We start from the raw sequence: 15,637 nt of genomic DNA, 5'->3' as shown, positions 1-15,637 counted from the left end.
GTAAATACTGAGTCTTTTGTTGGAATAACACAAGAAGTAAAGGAAGGCTAAGATGAAGAAAAAAATTTTTTCTTCTGCTCAGTCAACTGTATGTATCAGTCTGACGGAGATTACCTCTTTATCACATACAGTCATCGGTGATATTGGCACCCCTGGAATTTTTCCAGAAAATACACCATTTCTCCCAGAAATTATTGCAATAACAAAAGTTTTTGGTATACACATGATTATTTTTTTATTTGCATTGGAACAACACACAAAAGCAGAAGAAACAAGCCAAAATTGACATAATTTTACACAAAAGTCAAAAATTAGCCAGACAAAACTGTTGGCACCCTCAAGTTAAAACTGTGGGTAAGTCATTTTAATTCAAACATGTGATGCTCATTTAAACTAGCGGTTTTTAAACCTGGCGGTAACAGGTGCTGGCAATCTAGAAATCACACCTGAAGCCAGTTAGAACGTATAAAAGTTGACTCAGCCTTTGTGTTGTGTGCCTGTGTGTGTCACACCAAGCATTGAGAAGAGAAAGAAGAGCCCAGAATTCCCTGAGGACTTAAGAAGCAAAATAGTGGAAAAATATGAACAATCTCAAGGTTCCAAGACCAGAGATCTTGAAATTCCTTTGTCCACTGTGCATAATATAATCAAGAACTTTATAACCCGTGGAACTGTGGCTAATCACCCTAGATGTGGACAGAAGAGAAACATTGACAAAAGAATGCAATGCAGGATGGTTGGAATGGTGGATAAACATCCTCAGTCAACTTCCACACAAATTCATGCTGTCCTGCAGACTCAGGGGGCAAAAGTGTCAGCTCGGACCATACGTTGTCATCTGAATGAGATGAAGCGCTATGGCAGGAGACCAAGGAGAACCCCACTGCTGACAAAGAGACATAAAAAAAGCCAGACTGGAGTTAGCAAAAATGTACCTGAGTAAGCCTCAATCCTTCTGGGAGAACATTTTGCGGACAGATGAGACTAAGGTAGAGCTTTTTTGGAAAAGCATGTCATTCTACTGTTTACAGAAAACAGAATGAGGCCTACAAAGAAAAGAACACAGCACCTACAGTCAAACATGGTGGAGGTTCAAAGATGTTTTGGGGTTGTTTTGCTGCCTCTGGCGCTGGGTGCCTGACTGTGTGCAAGGAATCATGAAATCTGGAGACTATGAAAAGATTTTGGGCCGCAATGTAGGGCCTAGTGTCAGACAGCTGGGTCTGGGTCAGAGGTCATGGGTGTTCCAGCAGGACAATGACCCCAAACATACCTCAAAAAGCACCAAGAAATGGTTGGAGACAAAGCGCTGGAGAGTTCTGAAGTGGCCAGCAATGAGTCCGGATCTAAATCCCATTGAACACCTATGGAGAGAGATCTCAAAATTGCTGTTGCAAGAAGGCACCCGTCAAATCTGAGAGACCTGGAGCAGTTTGCAAAAGAAGAGTGGTCCAAAATTCCAGCTGAGAGGTGTAAGAAGCTTGTTGATGGTAAGAGGAAGCCATTCGTTTCAGTTATTTTTTTCCCAAGAGTGTGCAACCAAAGAGGGTGCCAACAATTTTGTCTGGCCCATTTTTTGAGTTTCGTGTAAAATTATGTCAATTTTGGCTTTTTCTTCTGCTTTTTTGTGTTGTTCCAATGCACATAAAGGAAATTGACGTGTATACCAAAAACATTTGTAATTGCAACCATTTCTGGGAGAAATGGTGTATTTTCTGGGAAAATTCCAGAGGTGCCAATACTTTTGTTCATGACTGTAACATTACACTTTTTAAACACTAGATGGCGGTCAACTCTAAGAAGGAAGTATTTGTGTGTGTTTTAAAAAAAAACAGGAAATCATCAAAGCTTCTCAACAGCGGCAACTCGGCTTGTTTTTCCTACACTGGACTACAATGACTTTTCCAACTGATAAATATTTGCTTTTGCAGCCAGAAAGTAAGTTTGTCTCATTATATTACCAACTTTCTGCCTCTGAAGAGGAGTACTAGGCTGTCTGCATGTCATTTCATTCATTCGTGTGCCTCATTTCACTCTGTGCAACAATGTGAAGAGAAAGGTAGTCTTTTTGATACTTATGTCTTATCAGTGCTAAAGATTATTTGTAGTTCTACTATTTTTTGTTTTACCCTCAAGGTGGTGGAGGTCAGCACTGTCAGGAAAGTGGGTAGGTACCTGTATCTTTTTTATTTTTAAAGCTTCTGTATGAGACCCATCTGAAAGTCATGTTGTCCATTGATCTATAGTGACAGGAGTCAGCATAATTTTAAGCTTTTTGCTGTTTTTTTAATGTAGTTTTAAGTGATTATTAAACACGGTGTGTTTTCTTATTTATTTGACTCAAAGTACCAGATCTGCTGGAGGAAAAGAAAGGGAAATGTTTGCATCTCATTTCTTTTACAGTGAAAGTGGCTTCTCCTCTGCTGTGGAGTATTCATTTGATGACACTGATGTGGAGAAATGCAGCAGTGTTCGAGTGATTCCTAAAGAGGAACTAGACATTGAGTTCTGTGGAGTGGCGGGAAAACTCTGCTCTAAACCTGCGTCTGCTGAGGAGAGCCACCCTGAACCGTCCCCTGAACCTCAAAAAAACTCTACTCCACCAGATGCCTCATCGATGATGATGAGAGAGACGAGCACAGAACAGGAAATGGTCACCACTCCTTTCATTTTTGGTGAGAAGCTTGTGCAGGGAACAAAACCCAGCCTCAGGGACATCAAAATGGGGGCCAAACCAAAATGTCCACTGCCGGGTCCTCGTAGACAAAGAAACCTCAACCGACGCAAGAGAACTGCTGCTACTTCTACTGGGAAGAATCGCAAATGTATGTAATTCATTTTATTATTAATCCTGGATATTTTTTAAATAACATGTAGACCTGTCTATTGACAAAGACGTAATATACACTCAGGCCCATTCTTTAGGTGTTAAGGCTGTGCGGTTAAGCATGTTTTTTTAGTGATAGCACTGCCATATTAAACTCATCATGAAAAAGAAAAATGATAGATAGATAGATAGATAGATAGATAGACTGATTGATTGATTGATTGATACTTTAGAAATTCAAAGTAACCAGAAGAAGCTTACAAACACATGACATGGAACTTCTCTTTGATTATAACCAAAAATAGAATTTACAATTAAAACTGAAAATTTAAAGACTTTTGCAGACGAACACAAATTAACTTCTATGCAGCTTAAAGCAAAACACGCAAAATTCAGCAGTGTTTAATGGAGAAAAAAAAAGCTCTTGTTGGTGTGCATTGTTAATATAGTTGCAAGATGCGGAAATGGTGCAAGAATGCTGACTTGACATGATCAGAAACATACAATATGCAAGATTTACATGAGGAAGATAAGACAATTTAAGATGGCTGATTAGTGCAAATGTGCATATGAGGTGAGGCGTTTTACCGCAGAGTGCCCTCTTACAGTAATTGATTTTGGGAATAGATTAATTACTTGCAGCATTTGAGTAAAGTAAAAAGATTAAATTAGAAGTTAGTAAAAGTAAATAGATTAGATATGTAATTAGTGTGCTAAATTGATTAATCAATGACGTGCATATCAGGTAAGGTATTTTACAGCAGTGATTTAAATTAAAGTTAAAAAATATAAAAGTGCAAATGTGCATATGGGAAAGAGCAGAATATTTTACATTAGAATGGGCTAAGATGCTTGTTAAATCAGTTCTATTTTCATGCTCTCTGTGACTGATGGTTGGTCATTGGAGTCATTCTGGTACCATACTACAAAAATACACCACAAAATTAAAACCTTACCCCCTGTTTTAAGAGTTATTTTGTCTAAACTAGCAATACTCTTTCACTCAGCATGTGTATATTTAATGGGTGGAGGCCTGGTTTCAATGATCATGCCTTAATACCATTTTAATGCAGTCCAGTGAAGTCAAGTCAAGCTGTCTTAAAAATTCCAAACTCAGTTTAGTCCATACTGATAAATACACCCATTTATAATTATTTATTGCAGAGAAAGCCAAATGTCTCTTGTATAAATAATTTTCCTGTTTGTAACGGTCTACTTAATTTAGAAACAGACAAAATCAAGACAACATTTAATTCTATCATAAATGATAAATGCATGCTTGTTAAAATATAAACATTCAGTTATGAAAAAGTGAATGTCATCTATTGGAAAACGTGCTTTATATCTAAAATGTACCATGTGCCTAGTTGAGAGCTATAGACAGCACTGTAACAACCTGCTGACACAGTGAGCTGTGGGGAGCGCTTCACAAAAATAGAACCCTTTTTTATTCAGTTTATGCTTTACTATTAAAATCAGTTCTCTTACCTATGTGCATGTCAGTATGTAAGGATGATGTATTGGCTGCAAATATTAGCAGAAATATGTACAAAAAATGAGAAATGAATTGTACTGATGATTCATTTGGAACATGTCTGCTAATACTGATATTTAGACAGTACTAATAATGTGCATGTGCATGTGTACTTTAGACTATTGATGCTAATTTTGCGCATTAAAAACAGCTTTTAGGAATGATTCCAGTTTATGTTCAATGCATGAAGAGGAGATGAAAAAAAAAGAACAGTTCCAGAAAAGTTGGGGCATCGTGTAAAATGTGAATGAAAAACAGAATGTATTGAGATGCAAATCCTTGTCAACCCAGATCTAATTAAATACAGTAAAGAGATAAGATATGTGATGTTAAACTGATAAAATTTATTATTATTATAGAAATGTTAACAAGTTCTGAATTTTGTACCACTTTATTTTAGATGGGCCTAGTTATTCTATGGTAATTAGTGAAATTATCTAGTAGTTTCTCAAGAATAAAGTACGAATTTGTTTGATTTCACAACTAATAAAACAGACATATGGTTTAATAGTTTAGTTTATTGGTTTATTTGACAGGGGCCATGCACAACAAAACTACTGAGCCAGAGTTAGCTATGAAGCTGATTTTCATCTGTGGTCCCTTGGCAGGCCAGGACAATGTAAAAACAAACACTACAAATGATCAAAACAAACATGCAATCAATTTAAACAATACAAGCTCAACAACAGTCCATCACTAAAAACAACATATTTAAGATAACATGTCATTCTCTTTAAGACCAGTGCAATGTTTAAATTAGTGATCAGGTGATTGTTTTTTCTTGAACCATGACTGCAGTGTACTTTTAAAAACACAGGCTTGTGCAGTCTCTGATTTTTGGAGGAATTGAGTTCCACTTTTCTGCTGCTCTGACTGAAAATGAAATTTCCTGCGGTGGTGGCTGCAGAACTTCTACATTAAGAGGAATTTACTTGAAAATGTTTACATTTTTACCAGGTAAATACTTTCTTATCAAAAAAACAAGGAACTACCACTACTGTATCATCATTAAGAAATATAACTAAACTTTGACCGTTTTCTTTGTTATGTAGAAATGTGTCTGGTGTATAAATTAAGATACTTGTATGGGATGGCTCTTCTCAGTTGTCTATGTATACTGTATACGTCCCTAACAAATAAACTATGTAAATGAACGAGAGTCTTCAGTCCACAGACACTGTTGTCAGAAGAAATGATGATTTAACACAGTCCTATCTCAACTTTTGCAATGTATTGCAGGCATCAAAGGGAAAATATATTTGAATATAAGTTGAAAAGGATTTGCAAACCACTTTATTCTGTTTTTATTCACATTTGCACAATGTCCCAGAATTAAAAGAAGAATGAGTTACAGCTAATGTGCGCTCAACATTTATTAACACCCTTCATATCTTTATCACAGCAATGAACAAAGAGCTCTTATGTTGCATATTTTTCCACCTCATTCTGCCTTGTGGGTTCTGTGACAGCAGTCTACCAGCAGAGCACGCCCAGTCGTTGCTCCTTGTGTTTGTCTCTGTGCCTGCATGTTAATGTGTTTTATTTGCATTTGCCACACCTTGGCAGACCTGGTCAGTCCCCCGGGTATATAAGGCCTGGTAGTGTGCTTCCATCTCTCTCTGTTCTGTGTGCTTGGCCTCTAAGCATTCAGGCATAATCCTCGCTGCGGCATGGTTGGTGGGTGTTTCCTCTGTTAGTTTTAATTTACATCTCATTTGCTTTATTAAACATTCCTCTTTATTATCAAATACCAAAAAATCAGTCATGTGTTAGCTTATGGATATTATCTCACAGACTCTGTGAAGGTAACGTCATTTAAAGATATAACTGGAGTAAAAACATACAAGGAGAACATAAACTGAAAGGACATCAGCATTGTGTATCACATCAAACCAGACTGTGATACCTCAGGGGCTTGAGGAGACTCCGCCTGCGGATTGCATACCATCATATACGCCTGCACTGCCATAATTACCCACGCCGATGGACTCGGCAGGGGGTTATGTAAAGGGTAAAGGGTTGTTTGTTTACAAGATAAATCGAGAACGGAAAGTCGGATCTTCACCAAACTTTCAGGGAATATTGGGATAGTGACAGGGAAGAAACGATCAGAATTTGGTGATGATCCGCGCACCCGTTCGGTTTTTCTCGGACTTCGAAATTTTGAACACCATAGTAACCAATGGGAGCGTGAGTTCCTCTGTGGTGCTGCTTAGGTGTGGGTCTGCCGCCTCAGCCGGCCATTCTAGTTTTCTCATTCTTTTGTCTGTATTTCCAGGTTACCTTCTTTGGTTGATGGCAGCTTCTATTTTCATCCACAGGGCTGATGCAGGTATGTAGTGATTGTTTATATATATATATATATATATATATACAGTGCTTAACAAATTTATTAGACCACCTGTCATAAAAATGAGAAAACGTAAATATTTTAGAAATCTTTCAAAAACTTGTTTAAAACTGAAAATGTTAATGTTTTTTATTTGGCAAATAACAAAGTGAAACAACTAAATAGTCCCTTTTCACACATAATAACCAAAAAACTTCATATTTTGTATGGCCTCCTTTGGCTTGCATTCTTGCTGGCATTATTTTTATCTACTTTTCCACAGTCTCTTTTGTTTTTGAGTTCCAAATAGTTTCTAGCTGTTCCCACAGACTTGCTTTAGATGAAACTTTTGTGCGATCAATCTTTGAATCTACTAAATCCCAAATGTGTTCAATAGGATTCAAAGCCGGACTTTGACTTGGCCAGTCCATCAGTTCCAGTACTCCAGATTCCTTTTTCTTGGTCAAATAGTCTCTGCCAGCTTTGAAGTATGCTTGGGGGTCATTGTCTTGTTGGTATATGAACCCACGACCAATCAAATTCAGTCTAGAAGGGATTCCATGATGCACTAAGATGTGTGGTAGACGTTCTTGTTCATGATGCTGTGGATTTTCACTCATTTGCCCACGCCGTATCCACAAATGGAATCCCATACCATAATGGAATCTCCACCGTGTTTCACTGTGGGTGCAATGCATCTGCCATCAAAACGTTCTCCAGCTTTTCTGCGAACATAAACACGACCATGCTGACTGAAGAGTTCAAACTTGGACTCATCTGTCCAGAGTACCTTCTTCCAGTCATCAACAGTCCAGTGTTTGTGCTCCCTGACTAATCTGAGGCGTTTCTGGATGTTTGCAGGCATCAATAATGGCTTCTTAGCAGCTTTTCTTCCCTTTAAGCCTTGTTCCGTCAGCCGTCTGCTTATGGTCATTCTGGAGACTTTCTCAGACTCTGATCTAGAAGCATTCATCTCTGCCTGAAGATCAGCAGTGGTCTTCCTTCTGTCTCTAGTACTTCAAATCTTGAGGTGTCTGACATCTGCTTCAGTTAACTTTGGTTTCCTGTCTCTTCCTTGGCACATTTTGTAAGCACCAGTCTCAGCAATTGACTCCAAAGCATACTTGACCACACTGTGAGAACAATTTATGTCTTTCTCTATTTGTCTCAGAGACCATCCAGCATCATGAAGTGCTTTAATGCAGACTCTCTCATTTTCAGTGAGCTCTCCATGTTTTACCATTTTGAACAGGAATGAGGAATTTCAAACTGAATTCACCTTTTTATACTCAAATTTGAGCCGGATCACTGGGCTTCTCTGAGAAGTCAGAAATTAATCAAGCATAACATTCAACCACTAAAACTCATTTTTCTGTTCAGGAATGCAAGTAAATAACTATCATCTGACATATTAATCAATAAATATTAATGTGCTTTAATATTATTCATTTTTTCATTTTTTTTGTAAATCAGTAAATTTGAAAATTCATGGATAACAATAATAATTATATTTTAGCATTAAAATATCATTTGTGTTAAAGACCTTCTACATATTGGTGTATTAACCATTGCAGAAACATAAAAAATAATTTTGGTAATTACCAATGCTGTTAATTTAGGGCAGCTGTGGCATAAACCTTACTTTGGGTGATGGTCTAATAAATTTGTTAAGCACTATATATATATATATATATATATATATATATATATATATATTTTTTTTTTTTTTTTTTTTTTTTTTCAATATGCTGTGTTCTGTATTTTTATTCTTTGTCTTTAGGAACTTGAAACTGTTTAGTAGATACAGTCTAACACTGTAGACTGTGCAGTGGTAAGACTCTGTATTTTCTTGAATTTCCTTTGGGATTAATAAAGTATCTATGTATCTATATTATTTTCTAAGAATGATATTTATCTTTTTTATTGTATCTTTTAAATGATCTATTAGTTCCAACCCAATGAAAGCATTCTTTCAGTTACATTTCATCTTAAGCACATTTATAAATGAAAGCACTTAGGCTGTTTAAATCTAACCCATTAATGTTTTCCTTTATTTTTCCTGCAGTGAAGTGTTTCACCTGCATGGACAAAGTCAACTGTCCAAACCTGTTCACCATATACAGCACAAAAAACATTCCTCTGTACCAACGGGAGCTCAATGAAAAACTCCCAGCATGTTGTGGTGTCTCCCCACCTACTGGCAATGAGAGCTGCACTGTTTGCAAGGACCCATTCGACATCCAAATCCTCTGCACCGATGATGTTGACGAGGTGGAGGTGGAAACACTTGAATATCCCATCAAGAACATCACCCCTGTCTGTAAGTATAACATGAGGGAATTAGTATGGTTGAGAGATGTCTTCAACCCTGAGTTAAATTGAGCTTAATCTAACTAAATGTATTTTTTAGGTTAAGGGACTACATGTAAAGGTAGTTTCAACATCAGTGTCATCCAACTATAAAATGAAATTAAATTGTTTTATTGATTTTTTAAAAAACAATTTATAAGGGTTTTCCTTCTTTAAAGACTTTGGCTCATCTGTCATCAGATTTCAAACACTTTGATTGTTACACATAGGTATAACAAATGCTTACTAGAGTCCTAAGGTACGTAAGTTGTACTATCATGGTTGTTACAATATTAAAAAATAACTAAAAAAATGCTGATTTGGTCGGAGAAAAATGTTGATGTTCTCTATTTAAGCCTTCATGTTAATTCTTCAAAAACAGGAAAAGCCTGATCTAACATAAGGTTGATGATAACCTGTTAAATGTGATGGAACACCAGTTCACAAATACATTATCATGCATTTATAGTGAAATAGTCAGAAACACTGGGTTGGATTAAACCCACCAAGCCTGTGACATGAACACGAGGAATAATGAACCATTCAGCCATGTACTTCACAATAATTCATGAGTGTGGATGTCAGTGAAAATAAACTTTATACCCAGGGGCGTAGCTAGGGACTCTGGGCCCCCAGAAAGCCTCCCATAACCAGCTAGCTAACCAACAAATGTTGCTTCACTTTTACAAATACCTATGCATTTAATTTAATGGATTTTTTAACCATTATGAGTAATATTTTTACTATGGTTGAGTCAAATTTACTTGCATTATTTCACAGAGATGGACTACACCATTTTGACATTATTAAAGGGAGCCCCCAGTATTTTATTTTACTCCATTTGATACAAATTTCAGTCTATTGACCAATTCATTTAGTTGCTTTTGATTAAATAATAACACCAACAACTAAGAAAAAATAAATAAAAACACTTTTCATTGCAAGCTTCTCAAGGGCCCCTCCCTACTGTGGGCCGGGGCAATCAGTACTCTTTTCCCCACTGTGCTACACCCATGTTTATACCAAAGTGCTTAGTCAGGGTAGGATTCATCGAGGGGCTGGGATCAAGGCAGAATTCTGCTTTTGGACATGTATTTGAAGATATCAGTGAGAGAGAGTGTGTCTTACCCACATCTGTTCCTGGGTTGCATTTTGATCAGATCAGATTGGAAAACAGCGGCTCTACTGAAGCAGTAGACCGCTCTAGTTGTGGCTGGTGATGTGGCATGTACTGTATTTTGAGGAGCTTGGTCAGGGTATAGGAAATTGTCTTTTACCATGTTTTATCTAGGGGATAGCACTGTTGCCTCATAGCACGAATGTCCCTGGTTTACTTCCCTCGGGGCTTTTTTGTGCATGTTCTCCTGTGCACGCGTGGGTTCTCTCCAAGGCTTCCTCCCATAGACCAAAGACTTGCGTCTTAGGTGAATTTGTGACTCTAAATTGGCCGTAGGTGGGAGTGTGAGCGTGCCTGGTATTTTGTTTCCATATGTTAACCCTGCAATTGACCAGTCCAGGGTGTACCCTGCCTCTCGCCCACTGACAGCTGGGATGGGCTAACCGCAAACGGGATAAGTGGTGTCGAAAATGGGTGAATGTTTTATCTACAGTGAGGGTGCTCTACAAGGCACTCAACCAAGTTTTATCCAATGGAAAGACACTCCAGAAAGCACTCTATCACATAATGCCCACTGGCAGGGCACCCTGGAGGGCAGTTGATCATGCCATGTACACTATAGGGGGCATTTAAAAGGCTACTTTTGCTGAGGTTTTTTTACAAATATTAAGCTGTAGTAAGCGATTTATTTTTAGAATCGTATGCTCACAAAAACAAAACAGCCCGTCAGGGTCTTGTTATTAAAGCCATATAACAGAATAACACACTTCTGCAATGCCTCCTCACGCTGCACTCTCACTTGAGGAAAACCAGCAAGGGACAATGCTCCAGCCAATGAGGAGGCTAGCACTAGCAGCCAATCACGGCTCAGGTCAGAGGGAGCATTCCTATTGGCCGCTGTAGTAAGTGCTCTTCCGCCTTTCAGCTCGGTGAGAGGTTGATACAGTGGCAGAGTTACCAGCGGTGTTCGGTCCTATGTAGAATTTGTTCATGCTGAAGTGTTTTCTAACCTGTAATCCAGCCATTGATTTCAGTGGAAAGCAGAGCAAAATCATTCTACGAGAGCTTTGCCACCATCAGTATTGGATTTAGCGGACATGCACATCCGCAAGGAGGTATATGAGAAGAGGGGCGGAGCTACGGAGTTCAATCACGGAGAAGAACAGGAAGGGAGGGGGAGTAGAGTTGATTCTTCATGGTTCTCATCGGATGTTATATACTCAAGCTTTAGAGCAGCAGGCCCACTGCCCCACTGTGGGTTTAAGCACCAAATGGCTTTGCTGAATGTATGGGATAAATCAGTGCTCTGATTAAATTAAGTTGCATAGTTGGGTCTGAAAAAAAGAGAAGCCCCTGACTGCAGTGTGCAGTTCCGGCGGTGCTCAACGTCTGGGGCGGGTCCAATGTTTGACTCCACTCATCTCAACGTTCCATAAACCAATCACGTTCAGTCTTGTTACATACAACTTCACTTCATTTTGCAACATTTTGGTAGCAATCAAATCGTTATACATCAGCACTGAAATATGAACGATGGAGATAAGTTAGACCTTATTTCTCTCATAGTTGTGAATACTTTGAATACTTTCCAGTATTAACGATAGGGCAATGCTGACACTGTTTGTTACTTAATACTACTGTACTGGAGTCTCCCGCTTTTTAACCTGCTTCCCGCTCTACTCCTGGCTTGTAATTTCTCCCGATTATCCCCCATTTTTAAGTATGGTCCTGTCATCTGTAATATTTTTCAAGTCAAAGTAAGTTCTCTACTTGTGCCTCATATCCAAACCTCAAAAACATCCACCCCTCTCCCTGGAGTTGGTTTGATCGAGCTCCACCTCAGCCAATAGTATGCTGACTTTGAGCGTCATTGAGCTCCTCCCCAAACTGCACACTGCAGTCAGGGTTTCTTTGAAAAAAAGGAAATAATGTGAAGTATTAAAAACTACAGTTTCTCGAATGGCCACTTGAGGCTGACTCTGAAAGTAATGCACACTCCATTGAGCTCCATTTAGAGTAACTCAACTTCACAGTTCAAAAATTTCTGTGGTCTCAATTGCGTGTTTCTTTGTTTATGACAACCATTTTGGGTCGACTTCTTTGTGTTACTTAGGAATTTTCCTAACGTTTGTGTAAACATCAATAAGACTGTATTCATAGAGCACGGCTTGTTAGCTTGTTTAGTGTTTGTCATAAATTGAACTGTATTGCTGGGCCATTGGACTCTGTTTTGGTGTTGACTTTTCCCTGCACAGATGATGTTGGTGCTAGTGATGATAATGATTTGCGCAACAAGCTATCTTCTTTTCCCACAGAAAAAAAGAGGGGGGAAAGAGGGTGGTGGCCTATATTAACCACCCACTACTAAATCTGCTGTAAGATTTGAAAACATCTTGTTTGCCAACCTCTTGCTCCAGTTTTTCCCTCTTATCCAACATGGTAACTTTGGTGAGGTAAACTTGTCACCAAGCCTAATCTAGCAGTTTGAAGCCTCGCCCACTTTGTTAACAGTCTCTGGTCAAACAAACAAACAAACAAACAGGCACTATTTTGCAGTACAAACACTGAAAAAAAAAACCCAGATAAAAATACTTCTTGTCTAATTTCTTATGTATTTAATATTACTACATTTTTCAGGGCTGTTATATGTTTTAGTTGTGTTAACTGTAGTCTTTATATACAGCTGGCTCTTGGCGATTACTCTGTCAAAGTGTACAAAAAATATGTGTGACTGCCACTTTTTGTCTCCAATCATTTCAGGTTCAGGCACTCAGCAGGAGACTCATCATGGCCGTGGACACTATGGATTGATTGCAGCCTTTGGCAAGTCTTTCACATGAGAAATAAGTGTTGATTTACTACTAGCAGTGTTGAACTTTAAATAAAGCCAGATTTATTTTATCTTGCCATCACATTATGATCACATGTGTTTATTTTCAGCTCTCTTTGCTTTTGTTCTGGTGGTGCTGATGGTGGTGTTGCTGAACCACTGTGTAAGTATGACTCAATTATATCACCTATTAAAGTTTTGTCTCAAATCAGATTTCTGAATGGGTCGGTGATTTAAAAAGGTTTTTGATTGATCTCGGGTTGTCATGATACCAGACTGTTAAACTTAGGATAATATAGAAATTAAACAATATTGATATCTGTTTCAGTACAACTGCAAGAAAAACAGAAGCCCTAGGCACCAAATATTGCGAAAGAGTTTGTTCGGTAATGTGAGCATGGAGAAGTGCTTTAAAGAGAGCTGACTTTAACCAGGGAGCGTGGAGCAGATGTATCATCATATCTAGGCGTGCCAAATACGTTTCCTTGTGGGTGTGTTTCCAAAATTTCTGTTGTTTTCCAGCTCTGTCACTTTCTCTCTTAGTTCTAAAGAAAAAACAGACTCATGAGCCTGTCATAGATTCTGTCTTTAAGCATGTGTGTTTGTGTGTGAAGGCCGTCTCCTCTTTGGCATTGTGGCGAGATGAGCGTGTGTTATACAGGGGAATTGATATAAAGGGGGATGGGGATGGAGAGGGAGGCAAACTGAAGCTAAGTTAAATTGCAAATTTAAAACAAAGCACACATTGTACCTTGACAAGATTCCTAGAAAGTTTTAGCCCAAACTTTATCTTATTACTACAATATACATTATACGTTTCATATATTAATTAAAAATAACAGCACCGAGTTCATGCTTTTTTTCTTATTCTGTCTTTTTTAAAAATTTGAATAGGGCTGATAATGGTGAGCAGTGGAGGGTATGACCAAGAAGACAGTAGTTTGCAGAGACCATTTTTAGCTGACAAATGATACCATCCATCATCAATAAAAATTATAAAGTGAAGCCTCTCCGTCTTTCATTTGTTTTTGGCTTAACTGGGTTTTCTGGAAAAAACTGTCTGTGTGACTATACAATGAAGCCACTGACTTCATTAGGAATTATTTAAGCAATTTAATGGTATGCTGTGTTAAAATAACATAGCATTTATAACATAGCATAACAATTCATTTATAAAACAAAATGGCTAAGGTACTTCAGTTAAAGTGCTCTAAAAATCAGTCAGTGTAATGGGTTAAAGACCTGCATTTAAATTTGAATATTATTTGAGGTACAAAGTTGGGCATTACTCAGAAGTACTAAAAGTGAAACCAACAAAATGAGAATTTTCCAACTGTCGTGGTGTTATACCCATCACTTTGATGTGGTAGTTGGCAGTGGTTTAACTTCTTGGCTTATTTTTGTTTTTTTCTTTGATAGTTTATTGAAGCCTGAAAACACAAATTATGGTCAGAAAATTCTCATTTTTTGGAACTGAAATGTTTATTTCACTTTCTACTGAAATTTTAAAATTCCAAATTTCCATAAAATTAACCATATACATTTTTTGTACTCATTTGATACATTAGGTGTTTTTGGTAACTGATAATCCACTTGAGGGCATTTGTATCATTTATCAGATTGTGTTCAGAATTTATTTTTAGTAATTTATGATCATATTGGTTAGATAGAGGTATCATAAAAGTATGTATCAAATATGATACAACAGGCTTTAAGGGGTTAATAGATAGTTTTATTGATCCAAAGCTTCAAAGGAGCTCTACAAGTAGACTTGTTTTGACATATAGATGAAATAGACCAAAAGATAGGATTAAATGAAAAAGTAAAATCATGATTCAAAATTGTGTTCAACAAATGCAAATAAGTGAAGTTATACCTGCTATACTATAATGATACTAATACTAATACTAATACTAATAATAATAATGTGATTTGTAGATTTTGGTTCTTGTATTTAGTATGGGATTACAATACTTGTTTACTGTATATTGATAAAATAATCTGGTTGATTTTCACCAAAATAGCACTGTTACCTTGAGATAAGTCAAAATTGTAAGCAATCTTTACATGTTGCCAACCCAAGAAAAATTTAAATGTGTGGATGTACCCCTACTTAAGGCTTCTATTTTCTAGATGAAAAAGTCATCAAATTTTTTAAAGCAAAATGCAGTGCAGAACTCCTGGTAAGATTGCTTAAATAATAATAATATATATCAAAAAATAAAACATTAATGCACTGCTTAAAAAATATAAACCGTTGTTTTCATTGCTTTCCTTCCATTGCTTTTACTACTCAACAAAATAACCCAATTTTATTGAAATATTGTATTAAAAACTGGTAGGAGATCCATATTCTCATGTTGTTATTGCCAATAAGGAAAGATCATATTTTGAATTGAATAATTTTACTTTAACTTGAGTAAATGGGCATTGTGGTCAATACCTACCTTTATACTGAGTGACTTTCAAAATCATATAAAAATGATCATATAAAGAAAAAAACAGCAATGAGATGACTTTAAAAAAATGCATATTCTATCAATTTCCTTAAACACATTTTATTAGTTAAGCACCCGTAAAGGTGCCATCCATAAAACCCCCCTGGCTTCCGAACAAAAAAGGTTTATTACCACTATTTTCCCCCAGTACCA

At 37.2% G+C, this 15,637-nt stretch overlaps 1 protein-coding gene across 1 annotated transcript; it reads left to right on the top strand.

The window, feature by feature from the left end:
* The first annotated feature begins 1,889 nt into the window (after positions 1 to 1,889).
* LOC121514145 lies at positions 1,890 to 13,960 on the top strand. The gene is made up of 8 exons (XM_041794240.1): positions 1,890 to 1,938; positions 2,137 to 2,167; positions 2,404 to 2,825; positions 6,640 to 6,693; positions 8,756 to 9,010; positions 12,917 to 12,979; positions 13,097 to 13,149; positions 13,881 to 13,960. The coding sequence occupies exons 1-8, from the start codon at positions 1,896 to 1,898 to the stop codon at positions 13,884 to 13,886; spliced, it is 927 nt and encodes a 308-aa protein (XP_041650174.1). The 5' UTR covers positions 1,890 to 1,895; the 3' UTR covers positions 13,887 to 13,960.
* The last annotated feature ends 1,677 nt before the right edge of the window (positions 13,961 to 15,637 follow it).

Source organism: Cheilinus undulatus, linkage group 8 (assembly GCF_018320785.1).
Source record: "Cheilinus undulatus linkage group 8, ASM1832078v1, whole genome shotgun sequence".
NCBI lineage: Eukaryota > Metazoa > Chordata > Actinopteri > Labriformes > Labridae > Cheilinus > Cheilinus undulatus.
Note: the sequence above shows the minus strand (reverse complement) of the source record. Positions and strands in the feature narration are given on the sequence as shown.